The 25,306-nt window shown below is 37.7% G+C and overlaps 1 protein-coding gene across 1 annotated transcript in view; it reads right to left on the reverse strand.

Annotated features, from left to right (window-relative positions):
- The window catches only part of VPS13B (vacuolar protein sorting 13 homolog B), a 611,735-nt gene that overhangs the window by 143,943 nt on the left and 442,486 nt on the right, over positions 1-25,306 (reverse strand). Inside the window, exons 27-30 of the mRNA XM_080801635.1 lie at positions 21,994-22,389; positions 4,316-4,518; positions 1,094-1,295; positions 628-812 (exon numbers count right to left, since the gene is read on the reverse strand). Of these exons, the coding sequence (XP_080657761.1) occupies positions 628-812; positions 1,094-1,295; positions 4,316-4,518; positions 21,994-22,389 (986 nt within the window). The remainder of the gene's footprint in view (positions 1-627; positions 813-1,093; positions 1,296-4,315; positions 4,519-21,993; positions 22,390-25,306) is intronic.

Below are 25,306 nucleotides of genomic sequence, written 5' to 3' on the forward strand. Positions count from 1 at the left end.
AGAAATGCTGAGGAGTGTGAGCACATGGTAGGTATTTGAAAAATGTGTGGTGAACTGAACAACACCTGTCCCATTACAATTAGAGAACATGTGACATAACCTACCTATAAAAAGGGCTAAGAGCAGAATTGAGAACTCTCAAAATTGCCATGAATCATGAATCTGAATTACATTATTCCCTACTTTAAAATTTCTATTTTGTGGGTATGTATATACATATGTATGTATCCATACACACACACACACACACACACACACACACACACACACATAAACACATGTATATTTGTGCCCATTTCTCTCTGATACTATTGATGGAAAAAATAGGAATGCTCTAATCTTTTTAAATTATTATGATTTTTAAAGATTTAATTGTCAGAGAGAGAGAGACAGAGAGTACATGAACACAAGTCGGGGAAGTGGTGGGCAGAGAAGAAGCAGGCTCCCCGCTGAGTCCCTAAAGAGCCCAACGGGAGACTTAATCCCAGGACCCTGGGATCATGACCTGAGCCAAAGGCAGCTGCTTAATTGACTGAGCCACCGAGGGGTTCCTCTAATCTTTTTTCCTAGTATCTAATCAGCACTACTCCACAATGCTTCTATTTGAAATGAATAGTCATTACCTACCTGAAGCATATCGCCAAGGTCTGCGGTGCTAATATCTGGATCCTCTGTGGTGTTGAAGGGCACAGGAGTTATCCGTACAAGGGTGAGCACTCTAGGTTCTGGATATCTCCATAACATCATCCCTGAGCTATCTTCAGTTTCATTGTAAAACAAGACTTCATAGACACCAGGCATTTTCAAAGGTTCTGTTAAAGGAAAAAATAATTAACTACATGCTTTTGAAATGGAACATGGCACAGAAAGAGAACATTATAAGGATAAAAGGTAAGAATGTAAAGAAGCTGGCTGGCCATTTTTAGATGGTTTAGGACAGGAACAAATTAAGAATTTTCCCCTAAGAGAGACTGAACGGTAATGTACTATTTTTGTACTGCAGCTATTAACATACTTTCCAAGAGATCTTGATGTGTTATTTAGTGAACGTGCAGTTAAAACTCTCTCTCACGCTGAAGCTGTTGCTACTTACCAGCATCTCGTATATACTGGAACAGGCCTGTCCGTAGGTCATCCGAACTTTGTTCACTTTGAAACATCTGGTTCTTTTCCACAGGAGATGGCATGTGTGGAACTGCTTCAGGCACTTCAAAATTTCCCTCCTCGTTGAGGTATCCACTGAGTAATTCATGTAGAAGAACTAAACAGTTCAAATGTTCTTGACCCCAGAAAACCTTTAAGAATCATATGAAAAATTTTAGTGGCTTTTAAATACAAACATTTCATGAGGATAATTAGGCGCAATCATACCAGAGTTAACGTGAGACCATAATTACATTCAATTTAATTATTGACAATAACTTAACTATAATTTCTAAGTGACCTATGGGATGAATTTCTATTACTTGAGTAAATACATGAAAACAAGAAAATCAATTACATCATATATTGTGTGGATAACAATCAATTTTCAATGCTGAGTTACCAATGAAATTATGTTAGTGCAAGGTAATGTTTATGAGTTAACTTGCCTAAGTGAGAAAACAGTATCTATTACATTCCAAGAGAAGGTAATGAAGATCTTGTAGGCCGAAATGTTAATAAAAGAATAATAACCTTGTGGAATAGCTTCCTACATTTTGTCATGAGATTTAACAAACACCTCTTAATTATAAGGTTCCATTCTTTGCACTTTTACTCTTCAGAGAAAAAGAGAGAGAAGATGCTCAATGAACTTGAACTCACAAGGCTCCCAACTTCTGTGTTTTCGTGAGAATGTGCCAACATACAGTATTCCACAGCCTCTGATAATCAACCATAGAGGAGATACAGTAGAGTTTCAGGACAAAGGCCTTGGTATTTTCTCTAATAAAGAGGATCAAATTCTCTTTTTTTCTCCATGTGAAGAGTACTAGTCCGTAACAGAAATATGACCAGTGGGTGATAATGATTAATGTCAGAGGACTCAAAATGTAAATAATGTTACATTTGTCTGTATATATTGGATAAAGGCAATACAACCATTATTTCTAAGAGAACCAGATTAACACAGAAAAGAGAAAAAAATATAACGAAGTAGAAAAAATAACCCTACACCTGTGGGTAAATTTTATTTTATTTTAAGATTTTATTTATTTATTTTTGACAGAGATGGACACAGTGAGAGAGGGAACACAAGCAGGGGAGTGCGAGAGGGAGAAGCAAGCTTCCCACGGAGCAGAGAGCCCAATGTGGGGCTCGATCCCAAGACCCCAGGATCATGACCTGAGCCGAAGGTAGATACTTAACGAATGAGCCACACAGGCGTCCCATCTGTGGGTAAACTTTAAACCTAAGTTTGCGTCCTGCTCTCTAGAATTAAGGCAACAGAAATAAAGGTAAGAGATATGATACTAAGTCTACTGTGTTCTCATCAATCTTATTTTTATTGGATCTTGAAAAACTCCCCAAGCTGGGGAGCTGAACACTGTGCTCTAGGCTTTAATTGTCAAGAGACGGTGACTTTATAATGTAGAGATAATATGTTTTTGTCTTATTGTTGATTTTAATGAGGAGTTACTTTGCTGTCTTGGGAAAATGGTAATACTGTTAACATTGTTGATAAAACAACATGAAATGACACATTTATTGTTAAATACATGAAGATTTCTGATAGATGCTGAAAATCTCCGAAGCAATACAAAGCAGTAAGTTATTAGAATCCTTCCACATCTAGCTCCCTGTCAGTAAGAAAACTGATGAGTAAGTCAAGGCAACATGACTTGTAGATAAAAACAAGAAATTCATATATAATATGCCTCTGTTACTAACAAATCAGTCATTTCCATTTTCATAATTGTGAATTTCTCAAGGTTTTTGGATTTATGCTAAACTTAGGGGACATCAAATCATATAAAGAATACATTCAAATCTATCCAAATAGAAAGTTACCAAGAAATAAACTGAATATCCTCACACAGTCCATACATAGCTATAAATCAAATGTATAAAAGGCTGCAATTGATTATATGTCAAGTGTGAATCATCAGGTGTTATAATATCTAAAGAACCTACCATTAGCAAGTGGTTCTTATATATTGCTGATGACACCGTGCTTGAGACACTTATATATTGAGATGACACTTACAAAGTTGGCTACTTCATAACTAGCAAAGTCTATAATTAGAAAAAAGTTTAATGACCCAGCAATTCCACTCCTAATCACATATTCAAGAGAAAGGAAAACATATGTCCACACAAGAGCTCATACACAAATGTTCCTAGCTGCATCATTCATAATACCCAAAGGTGCAAAGAATCCAAACATCCATCAACTGATAGATAAATGTGGTATGGCCCTACAACAGAATATTATTTGGCCCATAAAAAGGAACAGAGTATTGGCACCTGCAACAATATGGATGAATCTTGTAAACACTATGCTGTGTGAAAGAAGACAGTCACAAAAGACCACAGATTATGTGATTCCACTTATGTGAAATGTCTAGAACAATCAAATATGCAGAATCAGAAAACAATTAGTAGTTGCCTAGATCTAGAGAGAGGATTAGAGGGTAATGGGGAATGAATGCTAATGGGTACAAGGTTTTGAGAGTGTTGTGTGAATGTTCTAAAGTGGATTATAGTGATGAGCACACGTCATGAATAAACTAAAAAAAAAAAACCCACTGAATCATACACTTTATTTAGGTGAATTATATAGTATGTGAAATTTACCTCAATAAAGCTGTTAAAAAAGGTTAATAAGAGATCAGTTAGGGGCACCTGGGTGGCTCAGTCGATTAAGCATCTGCCTTTGGCTCAGGTTATGATCTCACCGTCCGGAGATGGAGCCCCAGGGAGCCTGCTTCTCCCCCTCCTCCCCTCTCATGCTCATTCTCACTATCTCTGTCTCTCTCTTTCTCTCAAACAAAAAATAAATAAAATCTTAAAAAAAAAAAAAAAAGATCAGGGGCGCCTGGCTCAGTGGGTTAAAGACTCTGCCTTCGGCTCAGGTCATGATCCCAGGGTCCTGGGATCAAGCCCCGCACCCGGCTCTCTGCTCGGCCAGGAGCCTGCTTCCTCCTCTCTCTGCCTGCCTCTCTGCCTACTTGTGATCCCTATCTGTCAAATGAATAAATAAAATCTTAAAAAAAAAAAAAGATCAATTGGATAATACTCTTTCTCACCATATCAAGATTTAGTGAAACAGTTCAAAAAATGAAAAAAGGCTAGTTGAAAACTTATGGGAAAAATGTGGCCAATCCCCACAGACCTGTAGCAGACCTCCTCTTAAATCAATGGTTATTTTTGGTATGGACTGTTCTGGGCCTGGATTGCCACTGTGTTTACACCACTTAGCTTCCAGATGGGCAGAAGCACAGCATGGTCCTATCAGAATCCGATTTCTTTCTTTGAGACTTGTTTTAAGCAGAAAATCATTTATGCTGAGTAGAAATGAAGACCCAAGAATTACGCCTGGAAAAGAAAAAAAAAGGAGAAGGTTATAGGTTATAATTATTCCTTGTCAAAAAAGTATGTTTGAGTAAGAACTACCCGTATTTTTAAAAAGCATTAATTTATCCTTTGTTAGTCTTCTTTTTCAGTTGGCTTTCTCCCACAGTTTTACGCTACTTACATAGAATTCTAGTTATGAAGCAGGTATGCCTCTTTCACATTCCTAACAAAAAAATATTTGCCAAAACATTATGACTTTTTCCATGTGTGAGCATTTTAGGTTTTATGAGTAGAGACATTTTCATTAAATTGTGCAAGTTTTTCAAACAACTACATTAAGAATAAGAACAGCTGCTTCATTTGTCTATTGTTAACATGACGGGAAAGGGCAATTTTCTGTGATTTCTTATAGTAACAGAGTAAGTATATTACTTTGCTAGACACTCAAGTTTTTGACTGGCCTATGTTAAAATTCAAAACAATCAAAATATATAACATGTGTTTTCTAAAAATTTTAGTTTAATCCAAACTTCACACATCATAACCACTTGAAGTTTACAAAGTCTTAAAAACAGATAGTGGCAGGTTAGATTTATGAGAAAAACTATATGCTATAGTTCAAAGTAAATATACCCAGAAAAGGAATACACTTTAAAATGTAGGTTTTCTTTTGAACTTAAACTAGAAGTGTAGATCAAAACCTTTTCATAAAACCAACAGCACACTTTAAGATATTTGGATGCAAAGTTAGAGTGGTGGGTTAACTTTCCCCCAAGGAGCTCATATTCTGAATTGTCATTGTGAATATTGAATTTCACCAGACCACGTTTGTAATGCCCATGGCTTATTTTTCTAATGATATTTGATCCTTAAAAGAGATGAAAGATTAAAAAACACCTTAGGCCCATAGTATACACGTTTCAAAGTACAGTACCCACACTGACTCTTCAACTCTGTGGAGAGTTGAAAACTTCACATAGGTTGTATGCTCCTACTGCAGAAATAAGACCATAACTTCTAAACTTCCATGGAAGACATCACACTCACGTAAGTTAGGGCTAAGACTTCTGTTAAAATTTAGGATGGTAGAAATCAGTTTCATAAATTTCAACTCTATTATGGCACTAAGATTTCCATTTCATTTATACAACTTTCTTGATTCACAACTACCCCTCATTTAGACAAAGAAAAGAGATAAAACAGAAAATTAAAAAAAAAAAGAAAGAAACAGGTCCCCAAATACCCAAGAATCAAAAATCATTTCCATTAATGGAGTTTAGAGCACAAGCCATAACTTCCTGACCTAACTGCAATATATTTCCTGAAATATTTACTTCTCAATAGTAAATATCTGCTAAATGAAACATACCAATTAATTATTCCAAAATTCTCATAATGGGGATTATGGAAGTATAGGCTTGATTCAGTACAGTCATCCAGCAAATGAGTAGTAAGGGAATGTTAGAATTGTATTTCCCTTTATTTCCCAATACATGCATCTTCATTCTGCCCTACAGTGAAATACCCAATTATCTGGTAGTAATCTTAATGTGAATATTCTTTTGGTTCCTCATACACAAAATGTTTAATACCAAAGGCCTTCTAGGTTGTTTACCTCATTTAAGGTTTATTACTACCTTGCCAGACACCCAGACTAAAAAAACTCAGGGCCCACTTTGGGGGCTCTTGTTTTCTTATCTCCATGACTTAATTTCTAGATCATTCTATCTATTTCCATTATTTTAAAACATCAAGGAAGAGAGACTTCGGTAAGCTAAATGATTGAAATGTAGACCACATCACTTTCAAGCTTTAGTAGACTGATCATTCCGGAGGCAAGACCATCTGATTCAGTATAGGACTGGGCACAAGAATAGCCCTTCAAGATATAACCCACCAAACTGAATTGCCAGTATAAAATGTGATCCAACGTTTATCTCTCCCAACATATATTTTAATTGACAAACAAAACAGAAGGGTGCTTAAATCTTTGCCATTCTTCATTTTGCATCACTGTGTCAAAGAATAATAAGGTAGGATGGAGAAGACCTTAGAAGCCATCCATGCCAAGTTCCCCTCCTCTAAAAAATATCACACAAAACCCTTTTTATTTTGAAACAATGTAGGAAGCACCTAAAACTTGCAAAAATGTGCGGAGTTTCCATAAACCATATACCTCTTACCTAGCTACGTAACCTGAGCAGAAATACAGAAATCAGGAAATCAACACTGATAGCATACCAGTAAGTAATCTATAGAGCTCATGTAAATTTTGCCATTTTCCCCACAAATGTCCTTTGATGGTCTGGGATCCAAACTTGGGGTCCCCACTGAATTTAGCTCTCAGGTCTCCTTAGTCTCCTTTCTTTGTCTTTAATGACCTTGATGGTCTTGAACAGCCCAGGCCAATTATTTTGCCAAAAGTCTCTCCACTTGAGTGTATCTGATGTTTTCTCCTTAGAATGAAGTTATAAATTTTTGGCAAGAATCCCCGAGAAGCGATGCCCTTCTCCGTGTTACCATATACTGGGGTATGTGATATTGATATTTCACTACTGGCAATATTAACTCTGATTGTATGGCTAAAGTAGTGTCTGTCAGGTTTTACCACTGTAAAACCGCTATGTTTTTTTTGAAAATAACAATTATCTTGTGGGGAGACATATGAAGATCATGCAAGTAACCTCTTTTACATCAGACTTTCACCTGCTAATGTTTTAGCAACAATCAATGGTTCATGCATGCAATGATTATTACTGTGGTGTGTGATCATGTTGCTTTTCCATTTTTCTTATTCTTTCCATTCTTATTCTTTCCTTATTCTTTCCTTTTTCTTATTCTTCTGCATTTATTAATTAGCATTCTGTGGTAAAAAAGAGCTGTCCTTTCTACCCCATTTATCAGTTCAACTATGTATTCGTATTAGTATGGACTCAAGGGTATTTATTTTATTTTATGGGTTATAATCTAATACTATCGTTTACTTTGTTGCTTCTGCCCAGTTCTGGGCACTAAGAACCCCTTCAAGTTGGGTCCTGTGTCCTTCTGATATACCCCCAACATTTTTTGAGAACTTCTTCACTTTCTGGCCATCTAAGATGTTTTAGGTTTATCTTGTATTTTTCCTATCTCACCTTATGGCATCAGCCATTTCTCCAAAAAGGGTTTCTTTTGCTGAAGAATGGTATCTAGAAAACAAAATCTGGGTGGTAGGTTAGCTCATTGTTACTAGGGCCTCTCAGCTTCTAGGCCGTCTCAGTAGAGAGGGCTAGGAAGCCTATATGCACTAGAGAGTGGTTTCTAGCCTTCTCTCTTTCCTTATTTGTACCTCTTCCTATGACAGTAAGAAACTTGCTGAACATCCCTTCTAATATGCTGATTTCTAATCATCCCTGGAGTATCACTTTGAAGTGGTGAAAATTAAAGCAGAAGAACTAAGACAGACATAAAGGACAGCTTCATGGGAGCAAAGGTAATTACCAAGAAAAGTCTACCAAAAGAAAGGGCTAATATCTATCTCTAGGAGTCTTGTTAAGAATGGGCTTGACATGGGACGCCTGGGTGGCTCAGTGGGTTAAGCCGCTGCCTTCGGTTCAGGTCATGATCCCAGGGTCCTGGGATCGAGTCCCGCATCGGGCTCCTTGCTCAGCAGGGAGCCTGCCTCTCTCTCCTTCTATGCCTGCCTCTCTGCCTGCTTGTGTGCTTTCTCTCTCTCTCTTTCTGACAATTAAATAAATAAATAAATAAAATCTTAAAAAAAAAAAAAGAATGGGCTTGACAACACTTTGTCTGGAGCATACAGATGAAGGAGATTACCTTTCTTACTCTATAATACCTTTCATTTATACAAAGATATTTGCAAGCATATGATAAAAATCTTTTTAGAAGTAACTTAATACATATAGAATTTAGATCTTACTAGATAGTTCTACTATGCAGGAACTACTCAAATACTGATATTGTACTGTCTAAAGTAGTTCCTGAGGTTTTGCTTAAAAAAAAAAAGACTAGTACTGGAATGACAAAATTTACATTATTACATCTTATGTATATTCTGCAGAAAGTATCTATCTCTTCTCAAAGAACTTAAGTAGGGTTGATAGAAGGCTTTTCTTAATTCCCCAGTTATACAATTAGAAGTATTTATCGCCTGGGGTGAGGAAGGACATGAGAAAAAAATTCTAAACTTGAATTATTACAAATAAATATAGAAACACTGACAGCTTTTGTGTCACTGCGTACACTGTTAAATGCATGAACACTTCACTGTAGTCATACAAATCCTATTCTTCTTTGCTTGGGTAGAGAGAATGGGATACCTAGAATTGATGGGAGAATAAAGATAAAGGTCGGGACTGTAATCTCAGAAAAATGGCCCAGTAGGAAGCCAGTGGTCAGGCCAACACCTGGGAGCCTGCTTCAAGAAGAAAGCCAGGCAGACTCAGGTGTGTGGTGAGGAGAGCAGGAGGAGGCACAATGTACCTGAGATACAGAGACCTTACAACTAAGGCAGGCACTGTTCCAGCTGTAGCTTTATTTCAGCGATAATAGAATCTAAGGACTGCTTTGCCAGAAAGTAGGCTTGTAAGGCTAGAAACTGGCCAAAGTTATTGATTTTCGTGTTTGATACTCTTCGGAGTTGGCTTTGGTTCAGGCATGTGCGTGAAATTCAATGAAAATCAATGAGGTACACTAATACCTTCGGAAAAGTGACCTTTCCTCTTGTCCCTGGCTTTGAAGTTAAGAAAATGAAGGCGCTGGAGCTGCTGGCAGCCCCCATGTGGGGTCTGAGGCCAAAGCTATGTAACACGGAGGGGAGATCTAATGGATTCTGCCACGCCTAAGGACAGCACCAAGTCCCAAATCAGCTTAGGATGCGTTTTCTGTCATTTACAAGCCAAAGCATCCCAAATGATCTACAGTCTCTAAGTAAAGGGATTGCCAAGGGTAACCCACAGTCTTCTATTCTTACTCCTTACCCCTAATCCCTTATTCCAGGGAATTTCTCTACCCTCATGGCTTTAAAGACAATTTCTTAGGATAGTAATTCATAACCATGACTAATTTCTTAAGCCAGTGCTACTCCCATGCTTCTAACTGTGAGCCTTCTGGATATCTGAGATCACCTCCACCGTGGTATTTATGCGTACATGGATTCAATACTCAACCAACATTTACTGGTTATCTACTACATACTGGGTAGACGAAGGTAAAGTAAATAATTTGCATTTTTTTTCTCACACCAGATTTTTCCTTGGCAATTTATCAGCCTCAAGTTCCAAGATCTCAGAAAGTACTAGAGGGGAAAAAACAATCAACATCGTGTGTAATATTGACACTGTTAAATAAGTGAACTGTTAAAAAACAGGGACACTTCTCTACTATCAAAGAAATCTTTTTTTTTTTTTTTTTTGCTTTGTACTCTCCTTCATGCTGTTAATTCTTTCACTCTAATCAAGTATTTGTGTACCTATATTTAAGTCTCTTGTCATTTTTTTCTTTTCTTTTCCCCAATAATAAGTCTACTCTACACTCTACACTCTCTTCTTACACCTCTGTCATCCTTTTACAGTTTGAACTTGCCTCTATCTCAGGTCTACTAGCACGGACTGTGGACTTGCTTAAATACACAGGGGCCAAAGGGAATGGAAGATGATTATGTTGGCAGTGAGGACACAGCACAGGCATAGACATAAGTCTATGTCCAAAGGCATAGACATAAGTGTGCCCTGCTTGGTCCCTTCTGCCTCCTTCTCTGTTCTTCTGTGCCATACACCTACAAGGAAATGAGGTGTGGTTTGCTTGGGAAGCTTATGCAACTGATTTAACCCATCCCCCACCTGCCCATTGGCCCAGCACACTGACTACACACACCAGTCGGCCGCGGCTTTGCTCCTCAGTAAGGGGTTCCGGTTACTGGTGCCACCACAGAAAAGGCTGCCCACAAGTACCAGCTTTTAAGTTTAAAACAGAGTCTCTGTTTCCTTTTGAACAAGTCCTGCTATTCTTTTTTTTTAAAAAGCTACAACAAAATAATAAAAAAAGTGTTAGTTCAAGTGGTTTTAGTCTTGGCGTAAATGACCAGTAATAAGAGATGATGATGATCACTTAATAATAAAGAGTGGTGATAAATTTCACAAAGGGTCATTTATAAATGGTAAACCAAACTTCACACTTTTACCACAAAATATGAAAATAATCCCTGGGACCCGTGACAGGGTTATTAATTTTCCTTTTCCCTTTCTTTCACTCCGTGAGAAGCTGGCCTATGGGACATCGTCCTCTCCTGTTTGTTTTTTCATCAGGAAACATGCTAAATACCTTCCTTGGGATGAAATGAATCTTGTTTTATGTACAACCACACACATACACCCAGGGCCATGGAGAATACTCAGAGTTCATGTAAACTGGATACTTAGACATTTCAAATCTGGTAGAAATGGCAACAGAAAGTGCATTAAGGAATGTGTTCGTCTCCTTCCTAGTGGACTACGAATGCACTGCTGGATAAAATGACTACATGTAAAAAATATAAAGAGCTATCTTCTTAGCGCTAGAAAAGGCCACATGATTTTGTGACATTTTATCTCAGTGTGTATGTATATGCGTGTGTGTGTGTGCGCACTGCAAATATGACAATGCGTTTACGTTTGTTTCAGCTGGCAAATATACAGGTGTTTGATGTGTTATCCTTTACATCTTCTGAACTGTTTGTTTTCTCCCCTAAATTTCCAAAAATAACATAGAAGAAAAAAAATTAAAGAACTATGCTGTGGAAATGTAAATTTTTAAACGGTCACTTAAACTTTTAAAGCATGAATATTAGTAAAGTTACTCAAACACTTATCAGGTCATTTAAAAAATCTTTTAACTTTGAAATAATATTAGGCTTTTACAGCAAAGTTGATACCCTTCACTCAGCTTCCCTTCAAGTTAACAATTACATAAGCTAACTTACATAAGCTATAATATGATTCTCAAAAGACGGTAAGTTAACCTCAATACTACTAATTTATAGACCTCATTTGAATTTCACATTACTCCCCTCATGTCATTTTCCTGTTCCAGGATCCAATCCAGGACCCCACACTGCACTTAGCAATTGTGTGATCAGGTCATTTTGACCGAGTCTATAACCTCTTCTACTTCCTTCCATTCAAAAGAATGCTTTTCTGCCTGATTTTTCCATTGGCCTCTTTCAAAAATCTGTGTTTATATTTTTAATTTCAGCCCTAGCAAACTAATGGCAGATATTTAATTAAACTAAATGAGGTGTAACAACATTGAGAAGCAATTTCAGAAAAAACTGTTACGATAAACAGAAATAATCTTGCTTGGTTTGCATACTGACATACTTTTCATTGAGTGTAAAAATTTAGTTCAAGGAACAAGTAGTTTCATGACCCTTCAAATCCTCCTTCGGAAGACTAATAAATGCAAACCACTTGTTTTGGAGAATGTTTACAAAATGCTGCCAGCTCTGCATCGTCAGTCTCTACTAGACACTTGGTAAGGCTCCTATTCTCTACATGCTGTCTATGCAAAATGCAATCCGAATCAGGGCTTCTGTATGTCATGAGAAAGAGTACTCAGTGATGACATGTGCTAGCAAAACACATCCAGGTATTTTTTTATACAGCTGGAAATAATCTAAGGCTACCAGAAAATCAGCAAGCATGGGTTAGATACAGCTACAGGTCAATTTGCATAACAGTGAAGCATCAGGGTGTCTGAAAAAGTGAGGAAGAAAAAATTTTTTATAAAGACCTACAAAGAGATGATCCATAAAGAGATGACCAGAAAAAATTTTTCTAAGTATGGTTCATAAAAAGATGATTAAAACTCTTCTCATTTTTAGTTCCTTCAACTAATTATGTTAAAGTACATAAAAAATGGCAGTTGAGTATTTTAAACATGAACAAAATAAATAAACCTTGTCCCCAACCCCATCAGAATATGTAAGTTGATCAGATTGTATTCAATTACATTCTATTTTATAATATGACTATATGTTTGTACCTATTAATGTAGTAAACTAAAATGTAGCATAAGATTAATATAAACTAAAATACAGCATAAGATTAATATATGAAACAGAACAAAACAAAGCTGTTAGAGAACTACATTTATGTTGAAAGTGCTGCTGATGCTCTTGAACAAATTTACTACAAAGTCTAGCCATCAGAAGGAAAGCCTAACCGGGTGGTCCCCTTGCTAACATGTATGCCATCCCATCTGATGATTTGCCATGGGTGGGGTTTCCAATCCCCATGTACTCTCACCCAGTCCTCACTGCTGAATAACTCCCCCCGCCCCCCGCCCTCCTGCTCTAAGGCTCTAACACAAACCTCTTCTTTTGGCCATAATAAAATGACAAGTAACAGGAATGGGACTTCTTTTTTTTCTTTCACATAAATTAAGGGGGAATTACTCATCAAAGATGAAAATGTCTACAAGTTGGCTATTTTTATTTGGTCTTTGTCTGGGAGAGGTATTTCTTGAGAAATGTTTTAGAACTCTCAGAGTCTAGAAAAACTAAACTAAAAATACCAAAAAGGGTAATGGAGGATAAGCTTTGCCTCTTTCTTCCTCTCCAACTGCCACAATGCTCACTGTTTTCACAGTTGTGTCGGTTTATTAGAAAAATAAAACTTGATTGGACCGTGTAGCCATTTCTTTCTATTTTTTTCCTTCCTTCCTTCCTTCCTTCCTTCCTTCCTTCCTTCCTCTCTCTCTCTCTCTCTCTCTCTTTCTTTTAACCAGACCGGCAGATCTGACCATGCATACTGGAACGTATATTGCAACCTTCTTACAGAGGAAAGAACAACAGTAAATACAAAATTCAAAAGTTCCTTAGATGAATACGGTAGCTGGTTAATTTAATTACATGAGGAAACTGTTGTGAATCAATCTTTTTTTAAAGTAAGTTACATGGATGGAAGAATTGGTATAAACTTCCTCAAACAGTGTTGAAAGCAAAATGACTTGCTTAACAATTTACTACAGTCGCTTAGAAATTGGTCTTGATCTGCATAATCCAGGTGTTTTAAGACTGGTGTAAGTGACCAATCAAAAGCCAGGAGACATGTTCTAGTCCTCACTCCATCTCAGAATATTGCTGGGCAAATCACTTGATCTTTCACCCTTAGCTCAAGGGGGGAGTTAGGATTAGCTCAGTGGGCTTCCACCCAGGGTTCTTTGACCTGAGAGAGTTTCACATAGTAAAGGTGGTTCATGAGGTATTTTCCATACTTCAAAGACCCCGAAAGAAATCATGAATCTATCTGAAACAAGCTTGGAGGTGCAGTAAATTTTTCTTTTTGGTTATAGTCATATCAAGTTGGTGTAGTTATGTTAGCTATCTCATCCTAAAAGCAATGTGTTTGGATCATGAGATCTACAAGAGAAAAGGATAAAAAAGGGTTCTTGATAAAGAAAAGTATGATCTTTAAGAAAACTTGCAACTCGAAAATTTATTGACCTATGACTTCAGCATTCACATGCCACTGAGAGAGGGAAGGGAAGGAAGATACAAAAAAGGCCAATATTCATTGAAGAATTTAATAAATTTGTGCCAAGGAATGTGTAGGGTATTCTGAGTACATTAGCTCACCTAATCCTTTCAGCAGGTCTGTGAATTCAGTATTTTTGCCTTCATTTCGGAAATGAGCTGTGTTGTAACTTTTACCACCATCAACTGCCAGTAAGTAGCAGGGCTAGGATTCAGATTCTGTCTGCCTCCTTCCAGCACCCAGGTTGCTCTATAAAAACTACTGCTATTAGTTAGCTCTTAGTAATTTCATTTTTCCAACTGGCAACAGGGTTGTGAATAAATGCTTTTTCCCGTCCCCAGCTGTCCTGCATGGCCTCAGTATGTTATGCCAACACAGCCTACAGGTCCAGACGCCCAGCCAGAAAGTAAAAGAACATCTAGGATGTGTCCTCAGTCACTCATCACTGACAATGTTGCTATGCCAGAAACTTTCCTAGCAAATAGTCTACTCATGGCTTATGTGGATGGGAGGGCAATTTGCTGTGACCACAGGCAAAACTAAATGCTGTCACAAGTTCAGTAGAGTGAGGGAGAGAGATTTCCTCCTAATCTTCTCTTTTTCCACTGTCCCAGCATGGAGGGCTACAACAGTTCTTGTTCATTTCACCTCCTACTGACCCAGAGGAGAGGCTACTGAGATCTCCTAATTACTGCGACTGGAAACTTTCTTCTCTCTCTTTTTGTTTAAAGATTTTATTTTATTTTATTTGTCAGAGAGAGAGTACACACAAGCAGGCAGAGAGGCAGGCAGAGGCAGCGAGAGAAGCAGGCTCCCTGCTGAGCAAGGAGCCCGATGTGGGACTCGATCCCAGGACCCTGGGATCATGACCTGAGCCGAAGGCAGCGGCTTAACCAACTGAGCCACCCAGGCGTTCCGGAAACTTTCTTCTCTAACAGCACTTTGCAGTGAGATATCTTTCTGTCAACTGATAGTATTTGTGTTGTCTCAAAGGCCCTTTTTTCTCCTGTCTATAGAACATTGTTTTAAAAAGGTATATATGGGAAATTTTTATCAGTTGCCCTTCCCCCTTCCCAAATGTAGGGGGAAAATCGTTCTTTACCATACCTTTGTTAAAACTAGGAAAAGAAATAAAGAGCATTTTTTTCCCTATGCTACTTAAAATATACAAAGTCCAATGCAATGGGACACAACTCTAAAGTATCGAACCTAAGGTCAACAGTTTTCTAGCAGTCTAGATTAAGTTTAGAATCTGGTAACTAAAAACAATAGGAGGAAATAGACCAATGTGGCTAGAGACAAGACTGAAGGTGGATATACTTGGAAGAGTATAATTGTACTGGATTTCTCATTAGGAGGAAGCAGAGTCCTATGAAGACTTCACATTCCCCAAGAGAACCATATTTACACAATTAACAATTCTTTTGTTGGAATAAAAGCTTTCATTATTGCATGTGGACACATGTGGGCTGTGTAAAAAATGTAAAAGATGTGTAACACACGGTAAACAGAAAGTAATGATCTTAAACAGGCCAAATCCTTGAACTCGTCATTAATAAATGTCTCTCCTGCATTCAGCTACCCGGGCTGCTGGGAGCCTGTTTTCTTCAAGTACTTCAAACACTGAAATCCAGGAACATTTATTATTTTAATCCATTACAGGCAGTGCTTGATTTAACTTTATTGGTTGTGGTGGTGGTAGTGGTTATAAGTGGGGGTACAGCAATGTTCTTTTACACATCATTTCAAAAGGGCTTAATTATATTTTATAGTTTGGGCCAGGAATTCTGCTTGTTTTTTGTCTAACAAGGTTCAAATGGAGTTCAGGTCGATGATGAATCAGAAGAAAAAGTCAGAGATGGTTATCTCTCTGAGATGAGCTCATCTCCCTCTACGAAAGGCTGGGCAGGTACACGATGTTCACTACACAGAGCACATGACAGTGCTTGACATCTGAAGCTGCTTGCTTATTAGAGGATTTTTAACACATCAGAAATGCGACCGAGCAGTTACCATCTTCATTTCTAAAGTAACTATCCTATGTATTTTAAAGGTTTCCCACTGGAATCCAAAGCAGCTACGGTGACCACCTAGCACTAAAACAAAAAATGTATGTGAAGAATAATAATCATTAAGACATTTAAAAAAATGCACAAAGCTTTTGAAACAGAAATATTTAAGTATCCCAAGTGAAATATGTAGAAGACTGTATCAATGTAATTCGGTTAAACAAAAGAGGAAGTAACCCTATAAATGTGTCTGAATAGCATTCATCTCCCAGTGGGTTTTTTGACCTTTTGTTTTTATTTTTTTTTTTAAAAATCAAATATTCCTGATCTGTTACCTCTCTTTCTAAGGGCATGAAAAAAGATCAAAGATAATAGTATTAATATTGCCTATTATTATCCAAAATTCCAGCTAATCATATATTATTGTATGTAATAATTACAACAAGGGGAATAAAATTTGCATGGTGGGATTTCTTCTCCATCGTGTGTGATTTTTTTAAGAAGAAGACAAGAGAATTAATCCCCCAGACAGCATCTTATACATTTATGATTTTTATTTCCCACCATATTAGAGAAACAATATGAAACACTAGTTTGGAAAAAAGTAATGAGAATTTTACTTTTTTCTCCTTATTTCTCATTTAACTTTTAGAACTTCCTATTCTACTTTTTTTGAATGTCTCAACGGTCCTCAGTATACACAGGAAAATATCACCGCTGAAGAGAATCCATAATCTATAGGTAATTTAAGAGTAAAGTAAGAGGGACACACTAGTTCATCAGTAGCAACTTTGAACCTTGTTATAAAGTAATAAGAGGGAATCGGACCAGGATTAATAGTGGTACTCAGTTGTGAGGTGAGGGGTGTCATGTTTCACAGACTCTAGGCCATCTGTTCTGCCTGCCTCCATTTTACTTCTGCAAAACTATAAACGCACCTCTACCTCAGGGACTATAGAAAGGCATTAGAATTCTTCTGCTTTTCATTATCACAAGATTCAGTAACTCATTTCATTGTCAAGATAATCCCCTTTTACTCTTTCTTTTGCGCTTGCGGGGTATGCCAAAATGACAAATAAAATCCCAGATGTTACAGACCCGATGAGGTCCCCACCTTTCCTTGAGTGTTGGGTTTATGCTACTTGGGATATAGTGTCAAAAATGACAGGACCCTGATGCCCACACCCAATATTCATTAAGGTTTGTTAGTGATTTGTATAGCTGTCTACAAGCTGTGCCTCCACTTCAATCCTCAGTGGCAGCTTGAAAGTCAAGTGTGTCCTCCGGCTTTAACTGTCAAAGCATTCACCTCCTATTGTTCAGGCACTGGAAAGAGAAGCTGTTTCTTAAAAGTAACAAAAGTCTTTGGGGTGTTGTAAATGGCTTGCTGTTGCGACATATTATTTTAGGTAGTCATATCTAATTTAATGTTTTATTTCCCCTTAGGCTTACTTGTATTTCTGCCGCATCCAACAGCTATGACAAGGCCTTAAGAGATTTTCCTCAGGAGATCCAGTTAACTATGGAATGAAAAGCTGGAGCTCCACTTTGTATCAATTAATGACCAGGTTTCATTTTTTCAGTACATGAAAAGGAACTTTTTTCTTTACATTTTATTGCTCTTGAATTCGGTGAACATGAGAAGAGGAATTTGTCTATGTGAAAAATAATGCGGCTATGCTTTCTTTCTCTCTGTTTTTGTTTATACACATAGATAAGTGCATCTGGATGACAGAGGCAGGGGTGGAGAAGGTTATTTAAACGACAGCTCTTTGACCAGAAGGAGTTCAGCTCATTGTTTTCTGCCATGGATGACAAGTCCCCTAAGTGCCTATGGATAGGGGATCCTTGCAACTTTTCTCCAATTTCTGACTAAAATGAGAACCAAGATGGCCTCACTTAGGCTCTTCCCCCAATCCTTTGTGCCACTGAACTTGTTCATATCCCATTTCCCTTTTTCTTATCTCCATGGAGTTGTTAATCTAAGCGTCCCTGAGCAAGAAGAGCAAGGCAGCCTAAAGCATAGCCATTCCACAGTCTGAATCGTGTACCCTCCTTTGCCAAAATCTAAAGGAGTGCCGCCCTAATAGAGCCATAATTTACTCTGACAAGGGGAGCTAAAGTCTGCAGCTCACTCCCCACCCTGCCTGTGGAAAGTGCTACACTGTGTTCACAATTTATAGCTATATACTTATGGTTTCTCCAAAACGACATACTTCAAACAGCAAAAAAGATTGTGTTATGTGTGTAGGTGGGGGGAAGGGGGTCATTTTTAAAAGAACACACTACAGAATGGGATGGATTTAATAGATAGCAAAAGAAAGACTATCAGCCTTTCTGAAATAAAAATGTTTCCGAAAATAAGATAGAATCTCTAAATGAGATTCATTTTGTTATTTTTTTCAGTATTATATACCAACTGAAAAAATCTAAGCATTACATCTACTAGAATCAGAACTTCAGAGGCATTTTACCAAAGACATATGGGAGAACGTAAGTATTCTAGCAGAAATAAGAGTTAGGTTATTATAAGTTGCTGTTATACTAGCATCTGCAGAGTAGAATTCGGAAACAAATTAAGACCCTTGAAACTCTAATAGTTTAGGGTCACAGGATAGTACAGAAGGCTGAGAAGAATTTGTGGATTTTTCTTCTTTTTTAAATTGAAAATATTCAGCCATTTCATATTGGTTCAAATGATGAGAACATTTCAGTGAAAAATTTGTACATATTTTGTTGCAAAAACCAGTAAATGAATATGAAACCTTCCTAGATTTAAGTGTATTGCCAGTGTCTTGGGAAGAAGATTAACCTTCCCTTCTCATGCTTTTATTATTCCCTTTCCCCCATACTCTTCCCATAAGCTTATGACAGTTTCGATGATTAAAAAATACAATCATTAAACGAACTCAAATATTTTTTGTACCTTTCAGAAGTGAGGAAACATGCCTACAACACATTCCCCATTGTGTTTCTCTAAATATTACTTAGAACATAAGATTCCTCTGGCATTACAAATCTATTTCAGCTCCTAAATTAAAACTCATCTGGAAAGGACTGTTTTACCCTGTTTATATAACATTGTCACATAAAGAGTGTTAAAAAAAATATTTCACTAAAAATAGCTTGCGTAAGTTAGGGATTAGAGTAGTTTCTGCTGCTATAATTGTTCCTTTGTAGTTTTTTCCATGATGTTTTTGCAGTGTTTTTGACTGTGTTTATTAAAGTCAGCACATCAAAAAGGATCAAAGGGAAAGTGAGTGAGAACCAAAGAAACCCCAAGTGTGTTGTCTCATTGGGGAGTTATGCAGATTCGCATAAACAAGTGCAAATTGTTGAGGTTTTAATGAAAATTTTCTACAATTATTTTATCTTAAGTCATTCTATACAATAACATCTGTACAGCAGATGGCTATACTGTACCAAGGCAAAGCTCCTTTTTCTCTCTCTGTTTAATAGTACATCTGAGATGACTACTTTTGTCACTGTGCTCAATTTGGTTCGGCAAATAATTTGAAAAGTGCAGCTGCTGCAGATGGTCACAATAGTTATATAAACTGTAAAATCAAAGACACAGTCAGGTATTTCTGTATTAGATTCAAACTATAAAAATCTGACATTAACTCGGTTCAGCTCAAAGATATACTATAAAAGAGTTTAGTTCAATGCAGAACGATGTCACTTGCAGAATACAAAAGAAATATAACTACTGGTAGGAGGGTTTTTTTTGGGGGGGGGCGTGAGGGATACTCTTTATCACTCATCAAAAATGTATCTTGCATGTATATTTGAGTATATTTCATCCAGGTTGAAAAGCATGATTTTTTAAGGTATTCAACTATATAATGAAATTAATGTTCAGAGCTTCAAGATGATATTTGGCTTTTAAAAAGTTTTGCTAAGCTATAAATTAATTTTTGAAAAATATGTGATAATCTCACAGTTATAGTTTCCCTGAAATCAGCCATTAGCAACAGCTAGAACTTAACACACTCTTATTTTATTTGATTATAATTAATGATTATCTTGCTAACATTGTTATCTTTTTAAACTGGGCATGCTGCTCCATGAAGAAGAAATGTAGAGAAAACAGATTTGGCATTCGTTATGTTCTCATAATAAAATTGTTCCCATTAAATAGCTAACTTCAATTTGGTTTGGTTTGTTGACACAACTCCTTGAGACCGTTTGTTGGACACTACACATTACACTTGTATACAATATGTCTTTGTAGGAGCTATAGTTTCTGTTTCTGTGTTTAACTAGATTGAAGGGCATAATTGTAAAAGGGATGGGGTATGTAGTTTTTCCAGGATGAAGGGGGGAAAGAAACAAGCTACAAAAGCAGAATGAGTCCACTATCTTGTGGAGCTCAGTGAGAGGATTTTAATGACATTATAGAGATGTTTATTGAGGACAGACACCATTAAAAGTGGGTAAAATATGAGTAGCAAACGAATAAAACAAGACAGAAAAGGACCTAGAATTGAGGACAGTCCATTTAAATTCTTCCCCTCTGTTTGCATCCTAACCTTTCCCTGCTATGATTAAGGTACAACTGGAAAGGCGTGGGAACCGGTCAGTGTTGTCTGGGTTGCAATTTATTTGTGGATAAATCAGACACTGCAGCCTCCAGTGTTTCATAGTCTTTCATGTCCCACGGACCTTACATTTTTCATTTCTAACTTTTAAGACAATAAAAAAAAATACAGTGCTTTTAGCTGGCTTGGTCACAAATATTTCTGGTGAGAAAGAAATAAATCATCTACTTTTTGGCCTAAAATTCATACTTCTCAACCATAAAACTTTTCCTTTATCTCTTAAACTACTGTGCCCAAACTGGCTATATGGAACTACGTCCCAGGAGATCTCCAGCTGCCACTTAACCACTTTTTAGTAAGCAACTAAGTTACAGAGAGTTTTAGGGTTTACTTTATCCCCTACACCATCCCTCTAGCCCCAATTCTTTCCTGCAAATTAAAGTGGAAAAAAATGTTTCCTTTATGCTACTTTTGCTTTTCAAAGTAGAATTTCTGGCATTGTGCCCTAGACTCCTACAGTAGCAGGTTCTGTGACTGAAAACTGCTACTTCCCACCTGTACCTTATCTTTTCTCTTCCGCTCCTCCCATTCCTTCTGCCTACCATTTTTCAGTGTGAAAAGGCACATTAACATTTCCGTCACGGTAAACAAAAGAGAAAGAGGTAGATGCCTGTTGATTTCTCACCTCTCCACCCATCAACGCAGAGCCCCACACCACCCTGTGCCAGGCTAGGTACTGAAGCATAGCCTTCCTCTTCCAGGCACTGCTGGCATGGTCAATGGCATTGTCCTTGCCAAGTTGAACCTTGGTTTTTGCTACACTTTGTGTAGCATACCTGCCACCTGAACAATTTCTCTCTTTTTAAATAAATTGTTACCAGTGACTTCATATAGTGCATTAGAATCATCTGTAGAGCTTTTGGAACACAGATTTCCGGGCTCCACGCCCAGAGTTCTCGATTCAGTAGGTCAGGGGTGGGGTCTGAAACCTGGCATTTCTAACGAGTTCCTAGGCGATGCTGATGCTGTGGATTCTGCGACCATGCTTCGAGAAACACTGCTCTAAGGGTTCACAAAACTTGATACTTCACTGTTCCACTAAGCTATTTGAGGTAAAAAGGAATTCAGAAGTGGATGATTTTACAGACATTTGTAGGAACATACCCAAAGAGATGGATACCAACAGATTCATTTAAGGTGATAAAATATTTGGGTTCAAAGGACTTATTACAAACTTAGCTCTTAAAATAAGGTCACAAAAAATGTCCCCCTCTGTAATGGTCCTTGAAACTTTTAACCTCTAAAACAAAACAAAACAAAACAAAAGCAAAACAAAACTTTTAACCTCTACATAATATGAATCTTTAAAATTACGCATTTTCAGATGCCAACAAACCATATTATCATCTCCCTCTCCCCCTTTCTGTGACTTACCAGGTATTTTCTGTGTTGCTTTGACATTAAGGCTTCCACTGAGGGTTGACAAAGATGCTAACAGGCATGGTTTACTAGGATGGGGGACAGTTTCCATGGAGACCACAATCTGAGTAGTATGGACAGAAATTTTCTGAAAGCAAGAAACAGTTCTCCACATGTTTTCTTGAAATGGAATCTTCTGTGCTCCATCACCATGAACTTTAGGTTTCGACAATTTTCCACGGTAACATTTTGAGGTTGGAAACTCATCCTTATTCAGTGAGGTGTCTGATGGCGCTGATGTCTCTTTGCTGTGTGCACTTCTTATCTTCTTTAATAAATTGTTTATCTGATCCAACTTGGTGAAACTCAGGTTTGCTTTCAAAGGCTTTGATATGTCCAAGTTGATGTCTGCTATAGAATTGAAAAAGAGAAGAAAATTACTGAAGCTCTGTCATTGAATAGAAACCCTTGCTTCCCTGTCAAGCTCCTGTTTAAGTCTCCCCACACTTGTAGGGTAGACTCATTAGGATGCCAGGTGTTGGAATTCTTTCACTAGTCATCTAACTGTTCTTCCCATGTAGTTACTTGAAGGACCATTTTCCCTGGACTACTCACGTGCCTTCCATCGTGTCTCAATCCATGTGACTGTTCCTGATAGAGTGAAGGCCAAGCATGGACATCTATTTCTGCCCTCCCACTCTGAGCCAAAATTAAGCAGCTATTTTAGTTTGTTACTAGAACTGACATTCTTTCTTCCAAGGTAAAAGGACTTCCCCTAGGATCTAGCACAATGTTTGACACAAATACTAGTGTCAATAAATATCTGTCCAACTGATTAGCTGAAGTAGCCTTCTCTGCCCCATTCCCTAATCAAGTATACGTAGAAAAGCTTTGCTTCCCCTTTGTGCCCTGCTGAGAACCAGAAGGGTCCCTTATATCGTTCCCTACATTCTGCATTCTAAAACATTTAAACACCCCATCCAATGTAACATGTGTACACGGAGATCTCTTCAAGCCTACAGTCCATTTTATATGCAGCATATACCAGGTGTTGTCCTTATTTGCTACCCAGCACCTGACATAGAAACTGACCAGCTTTTTTTTTTTTTTTAACTGACCAGCTTTAATTTTCTGTTTTTGCCTTCTTACTTCTGTTTTCATCATCAGTAAGACTGAAGACTATAACTGTTGTGAAGGCAGGGCATGTCATATGTCTTTATACCCAGTGCCTGGCACACTATGTCTCGCCTATGTTTGAGCGTACTGAACCTCACAGGTGTTCTCTTCACTGGAGACCGAGTATATAGAAGACACAATCCCATATGAAGCTAGCGGCAAGGTTATTAAGCAGATAAAGTTAGTTTCTATATCCTTCTTCATAAGGAGGATCTCTTTTCACCCTTCTCAGGTGTTAGCGCCTTACAGTTTTCTCCTGGCCACCCATGTTCCCTCAGGCAATTCTTTTTAAGTGTGTCTTCTCATGTGATTCTTTAATCGGGCCCAGCAAAACTCGGAGAGTCCTGCTTCTGGCTAGGTGACCACCAGAAATGATCAGACATCTGAGTCACCCTTTGCAATACCAAAATGCTCCCTGCTCCCCATATTTTCTTAAACAGAAAAAACAGAGTAACTTAAAGGAATTGTTTTTTTTTTTTTTAAACCTCCTATTGACAGGTTAACTCACCCACCATAGAATTTACCTATTTAAAGTGTACAGTTGAATGGTTTTTAGCAAACTCACAAGATTGTGCAATTTTTGCCTCTATCTACTTCCAGAACATTATCATCACCATAACAAAAATAATCCCAAACCACTTAGCAGTCCCTCCCCACACATTCCCTACCTCTAGCCTCAGGAAATCACTAATCTAATTTCTGTCTCTATAGATTTGCCTATCCTGGACATTTTGTATAAACAGAATTACATAATATCTTGCCTTGTGGGTCTGGTTTCTTTTAGTTAGCGTAGTAAGTTTTTAAGGTTCATTCCCATTGAAACACGTATTGTTAGTACTTTCTTCCTTTTCGTGGCTGAATAATACACCCTAATATGGATACACCACATTTTGTTCATCTACTAACAGTTAATGGGCATTTGAGTTGTCTCCACTCTTTGGCTATTATAAATAATGCCATTATGAACATTCATGTGCAAATTTTTATGTGATCATGTTTTTAATTCTCTTTGTATCTACCTAGGAGTGGGGTTGCTGGGTCATATTTGATTACAGTCTTCTTAGTGGGTATGAAGTAGTAGCCCATTGTGATTTTGATTTCTTTCTTTAAAAAAAAAAATATTGGGGCACCTGGGTGGCTCAGTGGGTTAAGGCCTCTGCCTTCGGCTCGGGTCATGATTCCAGGGTCCTGGGATGGAGCCCCACATTGGGCTGTCTGCTCAGCAGGGACCCTGCTTCCTCCTCTATCTCTGCCTGCCTCTCTGCCTACTTGTGATCTCTGTCAGTCAAATAAATAAATAAAATCTTAAAAAAAAAGATTTTATTTTATTTATTTGACACAGAGAGAGACATCAAAAGTAGGCAGAGAGGCAGGCAGAGAGAAAGGGGGAAGCAGGCTCCCTGCTGAACAGAGAGCCCGACGCAGGGCTTGATCCCAGGACCCTGAGACCATGACCTAAGCCGAAGGCAGAGGATTTACCCACTGAGCCATCCAGACACCCCGTGATTTTGATTTCTATTTCCCTAATGATGAATGATGTTGAGTGCTTTTTTATTTGGTTATTGGCCATATGTATATATTCTTGGAAAAATGTTTATTCACATTCTTTGCTCATTTTAAAATGAATTATTGAATTATAGGAGTTATTATTGAATTGTAGGAGTTCTTTATATTCTGGATACAAGTTCCTACCAAATATAGGATTCACAAACATTTCCTCCCATTCTGTGGATGGTCTTTTCAGGTTTTTGATGGTATTATCTGTAGCACAAAAGACTTTAATTTTTGTGAAGTCTAATTATTTATTATTTTGCTTGTGCTTTTAGGGTCATATTAAGACACCATTGCTAACCCAAGGTCACAAAGACTGACACTTAGTTTTCTTTTCTAAGTTTTATAGTTTTACCTCTTACATTTAGGTCTATGATTTATTTTTTTTTAAGATTTTATTTATTTTTGCAAGAGAGGGAGTGAGAGAGGGAGAGTGTGAGTGTGAAAGCACAAGTTGTGGGGAGGAGCAGATGGAGAAGCAGACTCTCTGCTGAGCAGGCAGCCAGAGGTGGGCAGGACTAGATCCCTTCCTGGGATCATGATCTGAGCTGAAGGCAGATGCTTAACTGACTGAGGCACCCAGGTGCCCCAGGTCTATGAT

The sequence above is a fragment of the Martes martes genome, assembly GCF_963455335.1.
Source record: "Martes martes genome assembly, chromosome: 4".
Classification (NCBI taxonomy): domain Eukaryota; kingdom Metazoa; phylum Chordata; class Mammalia; order Carnivora; family Mustelidae; genus Martes; species Martes martes.